Source organism: Lissotriton helveticus, chromosome 8, assembly GCF_964261635.1.
Source record: "Lissotriton helveticus chromosome 8, aLisHel1.1, whole genome shotgun sequence".
Taxonomy (NCBI): domain Eukaryota; kingdom Metazoa; phylum Chordata; class Amphibia; order Caudata; family Salamandridae; genus Lissotriton; species Lissotriton helveticus.
In genome coordinates this window covers 1,586,985,909-1,587,006,084 of record NC_136069.1, presented here as the reverse complement: position 1 = coordinate 1,587,006,084, position 20,176 = coordinate 1,586,985,909, and the positions used below count along the sequence as shown (strand labels likewise).

General features: G+C 44.3%; 1 protein-coding gene across 1 annotated transcript in view; it reads left to right on the top strand.

Annotated features, from left to right (window-relative positions):
• The window catches only part of PDE2A (phosphodiesterase 2A), a 1,220,867-nt gene that overhangs the window by 1,157,912 nt on the left and 42,779 nt on the right, over window positions 1-20,176 (top strand). Inside the window, exons 20-24 of the mRNA XM_078658599.1 lie at window positions 1,395-1,517; window positions 4,991-5,061; window positions 6,170-6,292; window positions 9,520-9,607; window positions 16,900-16,947. Of these exons, the coding sequence (XP_078514725.1) occupies window positions 1,395-1,517; window positions 4,991-5,061; window positions 6,170-6,292; window positions 9,520-9,607; window positions 16,900-16,947 (453 nt within the window). The remainder of the gene's footprint in view (window positions 1-1,394; window positions 1,518-4,990; window positions 5,062-6,169; window positions 6,293-9,519; window positions 9,608-16,899; window positions 16,948-20,176) is intronic.

Here is a 20,176-nt window from a genome sequence, read left to right as displayed (position 1 = left end):
CCTACAGGAGTACTTTTTTACATACTCTAAAACACTTTTGTGAATTGGCCCGAAATATCCAACTTCCTATTATTAAACCTGCAAAGAGTGAACAGTCATTTCTATTTACACAAATTATATATGAATATTCCTTGAATATTCCAATTTGATTCCAATTTGAGATGTTTTGGGGTTAATTCACAAAAGTACATAAAAGAGTACAACATGAGGACTACTTTACGTACTCTGAAAGGCTTTGTGAACATAATACTTATATCCTGTTGAAAGGTTTTGCTGCTGCGTTAATGATTATATATTTGTGTTTACAAGGCCAGAATAAACTGTAATGGTTAACTTTCCATATCACTATGTTTAACTTTTATCATGCCGTCTCAAAGCACAACACAAAGGAGCTGATTGCTATGGTTTCATGGCATGATTGCAGCTCACAAAATGTATTTCCTACAGAGAAAATACCTGAGAAAATGACTTGACAGGCAAAACAATAGCAGGAGATGGTGCAAATAGACTCATCAGATAAAATATAATGAGAAGTAAGACCATGAGTAGAATACAAGACAACCTAGAAAATCATAGATGAAGGTAAAAATTGAGCTATTGAAGATCAAGCAGAGAAGGGAAATATGAACCATAGGAAGAAGAATAGGTAGAGGGCAGATCCCTGAATGCTAAGATGAACCGAAGAGAGGACAGATTATAGATTTGAAATCCATGGACAAATGAAGAACAGCGTTCAAGAAGGAATTTACTAATGGATGAATTAGAGATTTCAGTTTGCAGAGTGATTAGAGATCTGATTTTCTGGATGTAGGCTGCCTTGAATCATCCAGTGGTAGCACCTATGGGACTCAGAATTTGAAAAAGCAGTCATAGATTACCCCAAATTTGTCTACTGAACGCTTTCTCAGAATATATCAAAAGATAATTATAATTCAATACTTAGATAACCGTCTTTGCAAAATAATCAACTAAGATATTATCTAGTTCCCCTAATAAGGAACATTAGAGGACATAAAGCAGCTTTCTGTAATGACAAAAGCTGTTGGTGCAAAAACTGAGGATGAAAGGTAGATAAAGGCAACTGGAAGGTACATAAAGAGGGTGACATTTGCAGATTATATGAGACATCCAGCTCTTATCTGTGCTCAAATTTGATTTCTGTGAGACATGTCACTCTCCTAGAAATGTCACTGGTGGTGTCACATGGCTATAAAGTATATGTTATTGCAGTGATGACAACAAATGCACACTCCAAATTGTTTACTAATTTGGCCTTTTGATTTCAAGGGTGACCAGTAAAAACTTCCAAGAGCTTGATGAGGATTTAAAGGTCACACCACTTTTGTGATTTTTGAAAAATGACATTTAAAAAATATTTTAATATCAATTTCCAGGTCTCAGAAGATGAATCCAAGAGGCTTCTAAGATATGGCATCCAGCCGGTGGCTGAAATTGATCCAGAGTTTGATAAATTTGCATACATGCCACGATCCCTTCCAGAGGACGATACTTCCATGGTGAGTATGTTAGGTGGATATTCAAACAGGCAGAATGTCTGTGTTGGGTGATGTTTCTTGTAGTGGCTAATCTTGAAATACTTCCAGTCAGCACTCACCTACTGAATGCAGAATATTATAATTTCAAACCACATAAGTGAATATGAATATGCGCTTCCCCCAAAACGGTTAGCTTCTGTTGGCAGAAGAGCATAAACGCAAGTCTGAATCATGTTCAACCACACTCAATCATCAATTCTTCCTCTAGAAATTCTGAATATGAAAATGTCTAATAATTATCTGAAATTAAGACCCACTGCCAAAGTTCTACCACAGTCAAGCAAATGTTACATTAATGTTTGGAAGACCAGAAAGGCTCTACCCTGAAGTGTAAAGTAGCTTTATTAACAAGTGTCAGGGCCTGGAACTACTCTGTACTAATATAGCCTTATAGCCTGCCGTACCGGCCATTAAAGGACTGCTCTATTTGGCTCAGGCCTTTAACAAGGGATCAGGCCTTTAATGGCCAGTAGAGCCTGCTACGGAGGGCTTTAAGGCTATTAGAACATTCCACCCCAAGAGGGAGGAATGTTCGAATTTGTAAAACAAAGGTCTCATGGAGATTGAGGGGGTTGAAACCCCCTCGGGCTCCGTGAGGCCTTTGTTCACAGCAAGGGCTCTGAAACAACATTGGAATGTTGATTCTCCGGGCTTCTACCAGCCATTAAAAGCCCGGAGCACTCTATTGTCTTCAATGGAGCACCCAACATTCCAATGTTCTAATACGTCATAAATGCTAACCATCTCCTTCACAACTGCTGGTCTGGATTTATATCATGCAGCAGCTCTCTTAACCAGAGAAGAAGATGGCCCCTGCCTTCTGTTATTGTTGGACCTTTCTTCTGCTTTTGACATAGTCTCCCATCCCACCTTCATATGCACCCAGAACCTCAAATGGGATTCATCAGTAATAACCTTCCCTAGCTCTTCTCCCTTCTTTACAGTCAACACCATTTTGCTCACATAGGCACCTACAGGTTACAAAAGAGCCCTATCACCTGTGGAGTCCTCCATGGCTCCACACTCTCTCCTGCCATCTTCAACCTTTGCATGGAGCCACTTGGTGCTCCACTCAGACATAAAAGCATCAGGATTCACCAATATGCTGACACACAACTCTACCCGAAAGCCTCCTGTTTTAGACATTCACATGCCTCAAAAACTGCTTGCATCCATTAAGACCTGGATGTCCTGCACCTACCTGAAGCACAACTAAACGGGATGCCTGTTATTTGCCAAGAACCATAAATGAGATACAGTACAAACCTGGCATAATAATATGAATCTCAACAGATTCTAACCCCAACTTTCACTGAATGACAAGATACTTGAGTTCGCCCTGCACACCAACCTCAACCTCAAGGAACGCATTGGCTAAAAAACAAAGGCAACCAGGCACCAGATCCCTATTTTAAAGAAAGTCAATGCATTTCCTCCAGAAAGTGACTTCAGAACTGCTGTTCAAGCCCTCATTCTCCCCCTATGGATGGATTTAATGTCCTGCTCCTTGGCCTCCCAGACCCCACACTGGCACTGCTTAGGGGCATTCTGCATGCCACAGCACGTGTCATCCAGAGTGTGAAGAAATCTAACCACATCACCCACATCCTGATGGAACTCCATTGGCTCCCCATGTCAGCTCTCGCCATCTTCAAAACCAGCTGCATCATTTACAAAGCTATCACAACCTGCATTTCTGCTTGTCTTGCAGACATGCTCACTATCTCTGGTGGATCTTGGCACAGCTAAGACACCATCAGACTGCAGACTAAGAAGTGTAAAAAAGAAAAAACAAGACAGCAGGCCTTTCCTATGTATTTATCCATAATCTGGAACAACACCCCCATATCAATCATGAGTGATACAACGCTGTTCCAGTTTAGGATACAGCTGAAGGCTCACCTCTTTAAAGAACACAATGCTTGTCTTTGACAAAGTAAAGCCCTCCTCTGCCTTTTAGTGAGATTTACGCTTTAGAAATACTTTATACATGGATACACAAATAAAGACCTTTTCCAAGCCACAAACTTTTAACAAAGAGCAGCTAAGGCTTAAGAACAAGACTGGTACGGACTCTCTGATTTTCAGTCTCCGGATCCCTGGAATGGGTGCACATGCTTATATTACAGCAAAGATCAACCTAACAACAAGTGCTTGAGTCACTTTGGTATCTTGAGTGTTGCTGGTTCTAGGATTTTTGCTACCCTTATAAGGAGACATGCATCTCTAGAAAAGGGAATACCATTGCTACTTGTATGGCCCACTAGGCACTTCCCTGCTGGTGGCCCCCTGAAAGATCACCTATTGTACCTTGAACTGAAACATACACCAACACAGATCTACCGCTCTCTACGCCTCATACACTGAGTATGAAATGATTGCTGGCAGTCAGTTTGCCACCAGCATGGCAACATCTACAATTCTCCAAGTGGTGGTGCACTGACAGTGCACTCAACTGCTGTGGATGATATTCACACAATGAGGCCACAATCCTGAACGTGGCTTATACTTCTATGAGGGGGAAGTGACACACCATAGTGCTGAGTCTGCACCACTGGAATTTTGAAACAGAACAATAAGGTTGTTGTTCCTGGCCCTGCAGTGCAGCAAAGGTTTATTGGGGTAATGGACAGTGCACCTGTATTCAGGCCAAATCCCACGTTTTTCCCTCGCAAACCCACCTCCCGCAGTACAAACAGGACACATGCAGTTGTGGCAGGAGATTCCTTAAAGTAGTGCTGTGTGCATTAAAAAGTACTTATTAAATTAAGGAGTCATAATTGTAAAATTAAAATAAATTTTTAAAAGTTTCAGTGCATGAAGTTTATTTAAGTGTAATTACAGAACCTGTGAATGCCCTGCACTTGCATGTGAGTCTTTTTCTGTACTTAGTGCCTCAGTCTGGCACACTCAATAGTTAATGTTGACAAAGTGGATGAATGGGACATTTTGCTCATTCAGAGGACAATGCAGACAGAGCAGGGATAAGTTGCTCAGGCTGACTATAATGCATTCCAAATGCAAAAAACAACCTGGGACTACTGCTTTGCTGCTCTTCGCATGCAGCATAGAACCTACAATTGGGGCCTGTTTGTGTAAGGCAAAACATGCAGATGACAAATGTGTACAGAGGAAACAGCTGCAAGACGAACTGCATCATCAGTACTTACCATTATTTATTTTTTATAGGTAAGAGTAGGCATTAGTTTGTTATCAATTTAGTGTTGCATCAGAACATACCTGTACCAATGAAATTAGCTTACGAAGTTTAAAGCTCTTTATTGTTCAATAGGTGTAATAGCATATGAGGCACAATGATGCATTTCCCCCAATTAGTTTATATTCTGTTGGGCCAGCTGTCATTACTGTGCATTAATACATAATATAAGTAGTCAATAAGTCCCAGTTACTAAGTCTTTTTTATTTTGTTACAGGCTATTCTAGGTATGTTTGAAGACATGGGATTTGTCAACAACTACAAACTTGATCGCCCAACATTAGCCAGGTGGGTTCCCAGGTCTCATCTTTATTAACTTTTGTATGTTAGGGTTGCTATTGGTTCCCAATCTCACCATATATTTTGTGTGTTAGTGTTTCATTTGAATAGAGGAAATTGGCAATATCAACAGAAACGTAGATCTAATCAAATGACATCCAAGGATGAAGAATGTTTACTGTTAGTTTCCTTTAAACAAATAAATACTTGTGAAATACCGTCAACCTATTTGCTGTGATTTAGGATCACCATGAAAGTGTCACCCTACCTAAAACACTCATCTACGCATCCTTCTCTCTTCGGCTGCTCTATACCTAGATTTGTGCTTTATAAATCACTTAGATAAATTCATAAAGATATCTGTTGGAAGAAGACTTTAAGCTGCTAATAACAACCTGATGGCCAAAAAGCCATTGTTGTTGTAATCAACCATTAGCAAAAGAAGAGATTTTTTGTCCTTACATAATGACCTTTCTTCTGCCAGTAATACTCTGAGTCCAATAACTAAATATACAAAGACATCAAATTTAACAATGTTCTCCCAAATCTACGTATTATACCGTCTTCTCAAATTCTTGAGCAATTACTTGTATGTTCATTAGTACCATTTTGAGTTAAATGGACTAAGGCATTCTGATCAGGAGCCACCAATATATTTTCAGTGCACATTCACTAGCAAATCAACTTTGGGAGGATACAAACTCTTCTGATCTCAGGATTGTACATTTTTCAGACCATTAAGGAGAACACACACGTGGCATGAGCATCCCGGGTCTAGTATATTGGCTTCCATATAGCTTAAATGCAGGCCAACCTTTTGAAAAATGTACCAAATGGGTTTGTGAACAGATACAAATTCAGAATACAAATGTGTCCTGTATAGTAAATAGTACACTGTATGTTGTTTGGGTGCAGTACTATCTTGAAATGTGCAATATCAAATTTAAAGAAAATTTGGAAATTTAATGAAATGCACAATAAACTGTTGTATGTTTATCTTACAATCAGGGTAAAGTTGTGTTGTAATTTAAATCCATTGTATATGCTAAGATATAGAATGTAAATTTGCTGTCACACATAATACGTTTGTGTAAAAACTCTTGTTCTACTCATCCAGGTTCTGCCTGATGGTGAAAAAGGGGTACCGGGACCCCCCGTATCACAACTGGATGCACGCCTTCTCAGTTTCTCACTTCTGTTACCTCCTCTACAAAAACCTGGAACTCAGCAAGTACTTAGAGTAAGTGATTTGAGTAGAATTTAAGGTCCTAATGTCCTGGAATTTCCTGCCTAAAGCTCTTTAAATCAGTGTGAATTCACCTGCAAAAATAAGCAAAGCTTGCATCTGGCTTTCGTTTGAACGAGCCCAGCAGTCTTCAAGCATAACTCAGAAATTGCTAGTATTGAAAAAGCACTAGAAGATAATGGGTTTAATACAGTAAAATTTGCAAAAGTAGGCTCTGTTGTCCCCACCTCCAAATGAGGCAGGCCGACAGTTTGGTGGAGAGGGTACGCTGTCATAGTTGCAACGTATTGCACATAAGCAGTACTCTGGCTGCCAAACTCTAAATCAGGGCCAATTGGTTTTAGGATATGACTAGTGTGATAGTTCTAATGTTTTGATTTGTATAACTATTTTGTATTAAAATATATAGGTCCAGATTTACTAAATTCTCACGCAATGCAGAAGCCAAAAATGCTGTGCATTGCATGAGGAGAGAGCAGTCAAGTGCCATATCTACATGATATGGCTCTCTCCTTCCCTCTCCCCAGCACTGGTGCCTTATTTTGCTGCCATGCGCCACATTTGCGCCATAGTGAAGGGTGTGTGTCTAGCAAAAGTTTTGTACTGGAATGCTTCCTGTACAAAATACTATACCTAGACAACTTTTAGAATGTTTCCTACTTTGTATGCGTACTGCACGGTGCAGCACATAGGCAAAGTCAGAAAAGAAAGGAAAAAATATAACATTTCTCCTTTTAACACCTGCTTTCAAGTGGCATTAATATTTGATGCAAGCCTCTGTCTAAGATTATTGGTAGAAAGAGTTTTGCATCAAAAAGCGTGAGTGGGTGCATGGGAACGCCCCATGGGCACCACCCATGTAATGCCCTCCTGAAGTAAAAAAACGCAATGGAGTGATTTGCACTGTTTTGTCTTTCTTTCAGGCAACTTTCCAGCGAAAAAACAAGTTTTGTGCTGGAAAGTAAATAACAAAAATACATTTTGTGCTGGTTTGCAAACACAGCGCAAAATGTTTGTAAACTGGCCCATAGTTTTGAAAAATGTTTTAACAGAAATATATCAAAAGTATTTTACTTATGATAAAGGTAAAAGGAAGTTGATGTTAAGACTGAGAAGATCATGTAAAGGGGAACTTTACCCACATTTTGTAAATGTGAAAAAGTTCTGCTAGGAGCCCATTATTTGCTTTAGAACTTTTTTAAAAGGGCATGTGAGACACAAACACTAATCTGTGAAACTACCTGAAAGTTGAGGTAAGTATTAAATATCTGTAAAATAGAGGAAGCTTGTCTGGTTGTAAATACATTAAGATATGTAAAAGGTAAAGGCAGGGCATGGCCACTAGAGCAATCAGGATTGCAGACGATGGGCCTCAGACCAATCACTTATCCTTTCTTCATCTAGCTTAATTTAACTTAGATTTACGTATGGACCTGGAAGGCCTGTGGGCCATATTTTCTCACAAATGTTTCATTTTCTGCCTCTTTAAGCCACATAAGGTCCCTCCCTTGTCCTTTGTCTTGTCAGCTGGAGTAGCACTCTGAAAATACTAGGCTGAGGTCTGATACTCTTAGACAGCCTTTGGGTAAACAGATATTATTAGGAGTAAAAGAGACCTCAGGTAATAGATGCCAGGGTTTGGGGTAAATTCACATGTAGGCACATGCATCAAAGGATTTTGCGATCGCAAACGGTGCGAATCGCAAAAATCGGCCGTTTGCGATCGCAAAATCTGCTTTTGGAATGCATGAAGGGTGAAGACACTCGCAATTTGAGAATTCGCAAATATTTGCGAATTCTCAAATTGCGATTGCATTTAAGGAATCACATTTTGCGATTCCTGAAATGCAATGCATGAAACTTTAAAAAATTTCGATTTCGCAATTAGGGGGAGCAAATTACCATGAGGTTGAAACTCCTGGTAATTTGCGAAAACTTTGAAAAATGCACTTTTGTGCATTTTTCAAAGTTTCATGTTGTGCACACACATGCCCTAAGGGCATGTGTGTGCACAACATATGTGCACAGATTGATTTCAGGGGTGCAACAGGGTGTCCTTAGGACACCCCTGCACCCTTGAAATCGCATTCTCAATTTGCGATTCGCTAATTGCTAATCGCAAATTGAGAATGTCTTCTCATTCATTCCTATGGGCCTCTAGGCCCATAGGAATGAATGGGGAGGTATTCCTTAATTGTGACTCTCAAATTGCGAGTCGCAATTAAGGAATATTAAGAAATCGCAATTTTTTTAGCAATTTCTTGATGCATTGCATTTTGCAATTCCTTCATTGGGATTCCTTATTTTTCGCAATTAAGGAATCGCAAAATGCAATATTGATGCATGTGCCTGATGGTGTGTCAATGTCATGCCAAGGCTCTTTAAAGATTGAAGTGGTCTAGTAGCAGCCCATGATTGCTATGTGTGCAGATGCATGTGCCATGCTATGAGAAAAATATATGCACCTGCAGTATACTTATGACAAGGAAACAGAAGAGGATACGCTGTAAGGGAAATTTCAGCTCCAACCACAAATCTACTATCCGTCTAGGATATTAGCACTTCTTACTACAGACATAAAACACGAGCTGCACCTCCGTTTGTCGACTATTGCTGTGAACCAACTGAAGACATTCCTGATTCGTAAGGTGAAAATTTATAAGAGACCGATATTTTACTTTGTAATAATGATAGAATCAATTGGTGCTGTCTCCTCTTCAGTGGTGGACTGGAAGCTTAAAGCAATCCTTGAAAAATGATTCTGTCTGGCCCCATAGCAAATGAGTTTGACCATCACTAGGAGAAATTGAGAAAGCAAGTGATATATCTGGCTACAAGAGGATAGTGTGTGTTTCTCAGGGCTGTTTTTCCAGGCTGAATACTTGAGGACACAATACACACCTAAAAGCAGATGCTTATCCTCAGCCCATCAGGGTTTTTCCATCAGTCAGTTGGCCAATCCTGTTCAGCTCCTCTTTACAGATTCTTTGGTAAGGAGAGTCAAATACAAGAATTTGAAAGTAATTGATTATGAACAAGCAAGACATGAAACATTCAGGTGCCAACCAATGGCCTAGCAAACTGTGTAGTCATGTGGTTCACTATCAGAGCATCCTGTCTTTATTCTTTCTTGCCTTGCATCTAGTGTTGATGCTGTGTTACTGCAGATGCCTGACTGCCATATCTAAGGTGTTGCCTGATTTGTTTTCTTTTCTTTTCAGGGATATAGAAATCTTTGCCTTGTTTGTCTCCTGTATGTGCCACGACCTGGACCATCGAGGAACAAATAACTCTTTCCAAGTAGCATCGGTAAGACAAACACCTGAAGATGTTTCCACTCTATTTATCACCAGGTTTCCATCAGTACATTGAAGATGCTCATCACATGATAACACGCTAACAAGCAGGAAGCGGAATTTACAGTTCTGCATTGTGGGCAGAGTTCTGCGGTAGTGAAGATATACGAGTATTTTCATCCCAACTTATTAATATTATTATTATTAGACTGGATAATGTTAAACAATACATGCAGGGCCATTTAGGTCCTGGTGGGCAGCCCACAAGTCCCTAGGACTACAGAGGCTATGCCCTCCACCCTCCTGGCAGAGGACCGCTCATCCTATTTAAAGATCCCTTCCAATATGGCAGTGATCGCTAAGTCTTCAGTTTTGGATCTTCCTTTTTTATCTGTACATATATAAATCGCTTCCCATGCATCCACTAAAAATATGCAAGTCTTAAGAACTTCCGCATGATTAAAACCAAACAGGAGTGGGTTGTATGCCCCAAGTGTCAATTATTTCTACTTTGTCTTGTACGGTTATTATGAATTTATCATGACATTATCAAGGAGATTGCATCATCTAGGAGTCTATGCCATCTGACCATGGAAAACTTGATCACATAATGTAAAAGGATATCACCCAATTCCTTTCCCGGGTTCTGCAAGCTAAGATCTTTTCTGCAAACTCAATTTAAACTAAATTGAGTCTCTGTTGCCCATAAAGAAGCATGTTGTATTGTTATGTGTGCACTCCAGTTGCAAGCCATAATGAATTATTTTCCCATCTGTGGCATCCTGTTCTCTGTATTTACCCTACCCCACACAATTTTAGACTTGAGGTTATGTATAAAAGGACAACACAATAATAGAAGATAACACAGTTGAGTGGGGCCAGCTGACACATCTTAAGTACCAGGCAACATTTGAGTAGCAGCAAACTTTTGAAAAGGACTGAAATGCCATAGATGGGGAAGTGAGACATTAGTGGTGGCGTATTGCTCTGTCAAACACTTCAACAATGAGGTACAGGAGGGGAGGAGCTTGGCGGGCATCCGAGATGGCCGCGTGAGCACAGCGCTCCCCGGACCCCCGCCACTCCCGGCATGATATCCTGAACTTATCCTGACTTTTTACGAGGATTTGTGTAGAGGACACTGGGCTGATTGCCCTGGACTTTTTGGAATTCGATTTGGACCCGGGGTTCCGGAGTTACGTCTGTTTGAACTTTCGGGCTCCACTCTCGAGGTACGCCCGGGACTGGGTGAGGCTCAGTGGCCGTCTTGAAGTTGAACAACAACGGCAGGGGGATTCGACCTGTGGGTCCCCCTCTTAAGTTTCGGTTTCGTTTCTGCCTCAGACTGAGCCATCTGGCAGAGGAGCCTGGCCTGGGCTGCGGTCTGGGCACGGAACGGCTGTCGGGCCTTTGGCTAGCTTATTCTCCTATCTGTTGGCCTTTCTACTAGTGGTGCCCTAGCTGCGGTTCTTTGGTCCCGAGGCCCTACTTTCCTGTGGCCATTCCATCCAGCCTGGTTAATCACCTGGTGACGCAGTTCTGATATGGCGGGCAGAGGGGACCGAGAGACTCGGAAGACCAAGACGCCCCTGCGTGGGGGCCCGGTCCAGTCTAACGTGATGGACCGCTACACCCATTCCAAGGGGTCCCCCGGAACCGCCCTGCCCGGAGCCAGTAATGCTGATCTCCCTGTGGACGCGTCAACGGAGCCTTCTTTGCAGGACATCATGGGCGCCATTTCTGCTATGAAGGAGACGATAGGCCAACAATATGAAGCTTTGGCCCACAAAATCGACACCGTGGCCATTGATGTAAACTTGATTCGTGCTGACCTGTCGATAACCAATGAGAAGGTGAAGTCACTGGATCTTAAGTCATCCAGTCTCACGGAGGACGTTTCGGAGATACAGACGGAGGTCGGCAACCTTCGCAGGGTGAACGACTTCATGACCCGGCGCTTGGAGGACTTTGAGAACAGGGCACGTCGCTGTAATGTACGCGTGGTCGGGGTTCCGGAGAATCCAGAACCTCACTCTGTTGATCTCCTTGTTGAGGACTTGATCCAGAACCACCTCTCTCCGTCTGGTCTGACGAAGTTTTTCGCTGTGGAACGTGCCCATCATGTTCCGGGGGGCAAGGGTAAACCAGGCGCCCCGCCGAGGCCTATTGTTGCGAAACTCTTCCATTATAGGGATCGGGACGCTATCCTGCAAGCATCGCGTGTGAAGGGCCCGGTGGCCTTTGAGAACGCCACGGTGAACTTCTATCCGGACTTTTCACAGCAGGTCCAGAGACAGCGTATGGGCTTCCGTGATGTCAAGAAACGTCTCCGAGACATGGGGCTTCGCTACGCCATGCTTTTTCCGACCAGGCTGCGCGTTGAGTACAACGACCGAACCTTCTTCTTTGATCGGCCTGATTCTGTAAATGACTGGATGGACTCTCTGCCTGATCAATCTCCTGGGACTGAGTCCGCCGCCCACCCGGGTGGTGCTGAGGGTGGTGTGGAGAGCTGAACAATTCGCCTACGCCTGGGCCCTCGAATAGAGTAAACTCTTCAGGGATTTAATGCCTCAGTGCCTCTGCTGTTTGTGTATTCTCCTCATTATCTGTCTTACTCGGGGTGGCGGGTGGGCCGGAGCCTTTCCTCCTCCGGGGTTCTTTTTGTAGAATGGGGGTTCTTGGGCGACAGGCACACTGCATGTTGGGGTGGCTACTTAGCATTTTGCAGGGGTGCAGGGTGGGGGGTGTTTTCTTGATTGTTGGGGGGTGGGTGGTTGGGATGTTCGATGTTTTTGTGTTATGTTTTCAAGGCGAATCAATCTGGCTTCTGCTCCTTTTTATGTCATGCTCATTGCGGGGGGGTTTCGGGGTTGCTGTGTGGGATGGGGGGTAGCGGGTTGAGGCTTGTTTCGTGGAATGTTAATGGTCTGGGAGATCGCATTAAGCGGAGTGTGGTGTTAAAATGTCTACGCCGTTTATCTCCCGATATTGTTTTCTTGCAGGAAACTCATTTGGTGGGCAATACTTGTCGTGCGATGAATAGGTGGGGGTATCGACTTGCTGCTCATTCGGGGTTTACCACGGGTTCCAGGGGGGTGGGTATCCTTGTTCGGGCTTCCCTCCCCCTAGCTATTGATGATGTGATCCTTGATGATCGGGGGCGTTATGCTGTCCTCGTGGGTCGCTATGAAGGTCGTACCCTTTCCTTGTTTACTGTTTATGTGCCCCCCGGCCTACAGACTTCTACCTTTGCCGATTTGGGCCGTGTGTTGTTGGACCTTCCTGATAGTACTCTTTTTCTTGCAGGAGATTTTAATTCTGTGATCTCCGGTCTACAAGATCGCTACCCCCCTAGGGATACTCCTTTAGCCCAACAGTGGTTAGGTGGGTTTTTGGATACGTTTGGTTTGGTGGATTGCTGGAGGCTCCTGCACCCTACCCAGCTTCAATACACTTTCCATTCGGGGGCCCACGGGAGTCTGTCTAGACTGGATTATTTCCTGATGCCCGCGGCGCAGACGCCGGCGGTACGTGAGATCAGACACCTCCCCCGGGGCATCTCCGATCATTCTCCGCTCTGGCTTTGTTTTGAGTTAGGGGTGGAGGCGGTGGGCCGAGTGGCTCCAATTAACCCCTGGTATATTGCCTCCCCTGAGACCCGAAACCTTTTGACTAAGTCTTTAGATGCTTACTTTTTGGACAACGAGGGGTCGGTTTCCTCGGCGGTATCCCTGTGGGAGGCCTTTAAAACAGTGATTCGTGGGCAGGCCCTTTCTCTAATTGCTGAATCCAAGAAGGCTAGGAATCGGGAGGTGGTGGACCTTGAGCTAGAGATTGCTGAGAGGGAGGCCGACTTAGAGTCTGAGATCACCTCTGATAAACTCCACGCCCTGGGTCTGAAACAATTTGCTTATAAATCCTTGGTCACAGATGCGGCTAGACTGATGTTCCGGGAACAGCAGGGTCGTTTGTATGATGTGGGGGACAAAGCGGGTAAATTGTTGGCATGGTTGGATAAGAAAGAGAGAGCGCATCGTGTTGTGCCTGTGATTCAGTCGTCGACTGGTGTCGGAGTGACAGACCCGGTTGGAATAGTTGAATGTTTTGCTGAGTATTTTCGTGTGGTGTATACCCCTGTGTCTGAACGAGATGTGGCTAACTCTCGCCTTTTGTTGCGAGATATAGCTTTGCCCAGTGTTTCCGATCTGGACCGTGTCTCGTTGGAGTCCCCTTTTACTACGGATGAAATAGCGACTGCCATTCGTTCGCTCCGTTCGGGCAAGGCCTTGGGCCCGAATGGGTTGCCAATTGAGCTGTACAAGCTACGCCCTGACAAGGTAGCGCCCTATCTCCGTGCCATGTTTTTGGAGTCCCGGGAACGGGGTATTCTCCCGTATGACCAGCGTCTTGCTACGATAGTCGTAATTCCCAAGGACGGGAAACCGCGGGACCTTTGTTCGTCTTATAGGCCCATTTCCCTGTTAAATGTTGAGCCTAAGGTCCTGGCTAAGCTCCTGGCAACCCGCCTGCTGACTGTCATTAGCGACTTGGTTCATCCGGATCAGTCCGGATTCATCTCACATCGCAACACGGCTCTTAACCTACGTCGTCTTCACGGCGCTGTTGCGAGGGCAGGGCTTCTGACGGAGCCGGCCATTTTGGCCTCGTTAGACGCCTCGATGGCTTTTGACACGGTTGAGTGGCCCTATCTTTGGGCAGCTCTCGAAAAATTTGGTTTTGGACCTGAATTTATTGGCTGGGTGAAGTTGTTGTATGTGGAACCCTTAGCGCAAGTGGTGGTGAACGGTAGAGTTTCTGTCCCCTTTAGCCTTGGTAGAGGGACCCGTCAGGGTTGCCCCCTGTCTCCATTGCTTTTCGCGCTGGCCTTGGAACCGTTAGCTGCGTGGCTTCGATGGGAACCCTCCCTCAAAGGGATCCGCTGGTCACCGGACTTTGAAGACCGCGTTTCTCTCTACGCGGACGACATTCTTCTTTATCTGACATCCCCGCGTAAATCTTTGAACGTCTTATTTGATGTCCTTACTTCGTTCGGTGCTAACTCGGGCCTTGTTATTAATTGGGCTAAGTCCTGTGTGTATGTTCTCTCGGGTGTTTTGCCCTCTTTGCCGGCCAGATTCCCTATCCAGGTGGTCCAGTCTGGCTTCAAGTATTTAGGGATTTTTATTACCCGGGATTCCTCCCTCCGGTTTGAGCGTAATCTCCTCCCCCCGCTTCTTAGATTGCGACTGGATGTGGCCCGTTGGCGTAAGCTGCCCCTGTCTCCTCTGGGTAGGGCTGCTCTCTTTAAAATGATGTCTTTGCCGCGGTTCCTCTACGCCCTTCAGAACTCTTTCGACGATGTTCCTGCTACTTATTTCAGAGAAATCGAGAGTCTGCAAAGACAATTGATTTGGGATGGGCGTCCACGTATAGCCCTTGCGAAACTTACTATCCCTTGGTACGACGGGGGCATGGCACTCCCCGACATCAAGAGGTACTACTGGGCAGCCCAGCTATCGGCCATTAACCAAGCAATGTACTCGCCGGGTCGCGATCCGGCGTTTGAGATGGATAAGCTCCAGTTGCCGGGAGGGGACTTTAATAGAGCGCTATACTCCAGGTCGGCCGGGCGCCATCTTGTGGGCCCGACCAGGGCAGCGGTCAACGTGTGGCGCGCAGCAAATGTGAGTTTGGGATGGGAGAATCGGCTGACGCTGGCGACTCCGCTTTATGCTTCTGAACGTTTGGGATGTCTCTGGTCTTCTAAGGGCTTTGACCGCTGGGATGTGATTGGGATTTGTAAAGTGGGTGACGTTTGTGTGAATGGTCGCGTGAAATCATTCCAGGCCCTTAAGACAGAATACGACTTGAGTGATAGAGAGTTTTTCCGATATCTGCAGGTCCGACATGCCTTGGCCTCGGTTCTGACTCCTGATGTGGCCCTGCCCGAGTCTTCCCCCCTTGAAGACCGTATACTAGATGGACACTTGCCCGACAGCACCATCTCTCTCATCTACAAGAAGCTGATTCATAATCGCGCTGATTTGTTGGTCCGACTCCGAGAGATGTGGGTAGGTGATGGATTGGAACTAGATGACGAGGACTGGCAGTCGGCACTCTCCTCCCCGAAGGAGGTCGCCATTCCCGCCCGTCTTCGTTTGGTGCAACTTAAGATCCTCCACCGGGTGTATGTGACTGGTCCGCGTCTGGTCGTGATGGGTTTTTCCCCGGATGGTTTGTGTAAGCGTGGCTGTGGGATGAGCGCTACCTTTATGCACATACTTTGGGAGTGTCCTGTGGTGGCAGCTTATTGGGTGGATGTGCTTGCGTTGATGACTGTGGTGACTGGTGTTGACCTGCGGCCTGAGGCCCGTCGATGTCTGCTGAATGTGTGGGAACCTTCCGATTACTCTGTGGCCCAGACTAGATGGGCGACCCTGGGTTACATGGTCGCGAAGCGTGACATAGCGCAACTCTGGGGCGCGTCCCGACCTCCTGATGTTTCAGTGTGGGAGGACAACATGGACTGGTCCATGTTCCGTGAGAAGACAGTCTACGTGGCTAGGGGCAGGCCGGGGCGTGGGCGAAAATTTGGGGTCAATGGAATGCATACCGTGGAGAAATTTGTACCCCTCCCTTGGTTGCCACCTCCGATGTTACCCTGTCTCCTTAGGCTGACGTTCCCGAAATTTTTCGCTCTGTTCTAGGATTTTCCTGTCCTCCCAGCTCCCCCCCCCCTCACGGCCTTCCCGACTCTCATTGATGTATTTCTGTTCTCCTTTTTCGTGACCTCCCCCTCTGCTATTTGGGCTGACTTGATTATTGCACTCGCCTTATGTTTGTGTTGTTTATTTTCATGTTTTATATAGAAAATTGTTGTATCCTGTTCTATGTCTTGAGCAATTTCGTTCTACGATTTGGCCTGACCTAGGAAATGATTGCTTATTTCATGTGTCGTGGTATGCGACTTAGCGGCCAGCCCGTGTGGTTGTGGGCCCATCTATGTAATTTTATGTGATTGCTCAATAAAAGTTTTTAACCACAAAAAAAAAAAAAAAAAAGAAATAAAATAAAAAAATTAATAAAGAAAAAAAAACAAAAAAAAAAACAATGAGGTACAGCCATGCATGGAAAGGGGCACACTGAAGTAGTGTTCAAGCTTGCATGATCTGTTGTTGAATACATGCTTCCTATACCCTCTCCTTTTGACACTGGGCTATGGGGCTCATATTAACAAGATTTGTTGACATCAGAATCATCTTTTTTCAACAACCTTTACAAAAAGTTGTTTATATCTTTCAGAAATCAGTACTGGCAGCATTGTACAGCTCTGAGGGATCTGTGATGGAGGTAAGGACTCATGTCTTCTCACATATAAATATTATCCAACATTGGAAATCTACCGTCAACACACCTGCTTCTACCTGTGGCCCTAATTTTACATTTCATGACTAACAAAACACCTGTTCAGTGAGACTGGCTGTGCTAAAGTTTGTGCTAGGAACACTGGCCTGCAGACACACAATGTAGCAAACACAGGTGACACAATTTTCTTTAGTGGCCTAATGTAGTGTATGTTTTTTGTTGCATTATGGAATTGCGAAATACATGTATAACTCAATCATATATAGTAATGAGAAGAACTTACAAAATCCCTAATACAGAGTGGTGGAGCTGATAACATGCTGTTAGATTTATTTAATCTGCTGGAAGATAAAAGAAACATTTACTCGTCTAGCGGCAGTGAAGAAAAGTCAAAAGGAGCTTAAAGAGAAAAAAGCATGATATCTCACAAGACTTCAGAATGGCTCAATTCTTACCGAAGGAGGAATAAAATCCAATTACGAGGCTGTGTTAGGGTCAAACTCGCCCTCACGTCTGTCCATTACATTATAAAATGACTTTGATTCATTTGCTGCAATGAAAAAAGAAAATGAATTGTATTTTAGAATCTGTGGGTGAAATGAAGGCTTGAATGTTGCAGAGCATGTGAAAACTCTTTGTACTCTTGAGAAGTAAAATAGTCCCTCGTGCACTGCAATGGGAGCTCTCCTTTGGAGGTGAAATGATACACCAAACCACCAATACCATGTGGTAAGAGGGAAATATTCCTATGAAACCCTCTGTCTGTATAAATATAGGAATTAGTCATTAAATGTTGGACAGACGGATAAAGCTGTTAGTAGCTAAGCGGTAAAATGACCCTAATGCAAAAATTAAAATTAGCCACGCCAACTTCTGTCCAAGTTAGTCTTTGAATGCACCGCATATGGGCCATGCCCGAAACACACAGCGAAGAGGCATTATTGTGCATCACATGTAGCCCTGAGGGCACCGTGTGATTGTGAATTCAACATGCATGTGATAGGCAGCATTTGGAGGAAGCCCACACCTCATGTTATTATGCTGTTTTAGAGAGGCCCTATATAAGGATTTTATTTAGGGGTTAAAACCACAACCTGGCTCCCAATATCCCTCAATGGAGAGTCCATGAATATGTTTGAGGCACATTAACCTCTTCTGTGCTCATGATGGACCCCGGCTCTCATGATTCACGGTGGGCGTGTGCGCACGACGACCGGGGGCCGCCCGAGCCATGCCCGTGATTGGAATGTCCCAGCACAGCGGCGGAATTTGTGCCGCAGCGAAGTGGTTAAGCAGCTCTACGAAGAAGACCTCCTGTATTGCAAGAAGCTTGAGGGAAGGGAACTAGTCCCCTGAATCTGTTGCATCTGACTCTTTCTGTCAAAATAGGAAAATAGCTCCTTTGTTACTTCTAGTGTGTAAAGGTTACACAGACACGCTTGCTGCCCTCCTTTGGCATCTCAGAAAGCTGAGAGGCCCAAGGAGGAGCCATTCTCAAACCCTCCCATACACATTATATATTGTCATTTCTGAAAGGCCTCTTGTGCAAAGCTCTTTCAGGTGCTCAGCAAGTAATGTGACTTTGCTTAACCCCCAACTTTAGGTGTAAAAGTATTTTGATATGGTCATTGATGCATGTCATCAATGATGCTGTTTTGTTTTTCCTAAATAACTTTCAGACTTCAGTGTCTAGAACTTTGAGCTGCCACAATCCATGCTAAACTACACCTCACACATTCTGAGATCTGAATGGCACCAGCACCTGAACTGCTTAGACATACCTCAGCAAAACCACCCTTTGTGGGACCTATGAGAGCAAAAAGGTGATGAGTAGAATGCTTGAATTATTGGCCCACTAAGTCCCTAGACAGAGGCCAGCCATATGTAAATCAGACCTAATCCTAATCCTGCACAAATAGGAACAGTCCAGACCAAATTGCCAGGTCAGGTTCCATCTGCAACCCAGACCTGTTTCAGCCTTATTGGACCTCCTCATAGAGGCATGTGTCCTAGGCACAGTGAAAATGGGGCCCAAGGATGGGCATACTAGTATCTCTTAGGGCGTCTCACTTAGAAAAACAAAGACGTGACGGGTGGAATGCTAGAATTATTCTGAGTCAATGGTTATTACTAGGGCTGCATTCCATTCCATCCTTTTTTGCCCAGGTTCCAATCCAGAGACTAGCCATGATGTCAAGTCCTTGTAAGTGACTTATGGGTCCCTATCACTACCAAAATGAAAGTCAGGGTGTAATGGAATCTGCGTTGAAGAAATGATTGTTTTCGCAATGTGTGCCCTGTTACTCATTCACGCGGTCACTGAGTGATTTTTTGAAAGTTTAAATTCTTATTTGCTAATAGAAGTACGGCTATTACATGCTGATTCTACAGGGTTTTCTTTCTGGACGTAAATAATGTAAAACTCAATGGAATGTTTCAAAAGGACTACATCTTGATTCCTATTCGAGTTGTAATTTGCACAATGCTTTACGAAGGTGCCGCTGACCTCTTACGTGAGCCTTGTTCAAAGGTACTGCAGATGGCTTGCAAGATGGAGTCCATTCCTAAATGCATATACTGCATTGTTGAAACTGGGTTTAGCTATTCGAGGATGGTGCTTTAGGTCTATGATGGAGAATAAGGCAATTGGAGGCAGATGTTACTGCTTTATGGCTTCCCAGTGGCTCTTCGCTTCTAATCCATCCCACCGCTCACATCGCCACCTCTTCACATTGTACTAAAATAGAAAAGTCAAGATGGCAATGCAGATGATTGTGAGTGAATGGATAAGCATCCATGACAGACTAGGGGCCTGGTTTACAGCTTTGATGCTGGATTTTCCATCCACCTTTGGGGCCGGTTTAGCACTTCTACCACACAGAAGGTGGAGTTAACAGCGCATATAGTTGCCTTCAACCAATGTTAGATGGGGACCAATCATTGCTGTATCTACTAGATCATAAAACCAGATTATGAGGAATATCAGGTCACCCCAGTAAACTGTTGTTGCTTCTTTCAATGTAAGCCAGGAGACTCCTCCTTGGCCTACGTCTTGGAATAATGTGGAAGAGATGCCAGGATGAAGAAAATATCCACTTTTTCACCTGTGGGTTTCGTGCACTGCTTTGGGAGCTCACAGATACTCATGCACTTTTTAGTGGATATTAACTGAGTGAGTAACCAGTAAGCAGCAAGTGATATGATGGTACTGGAA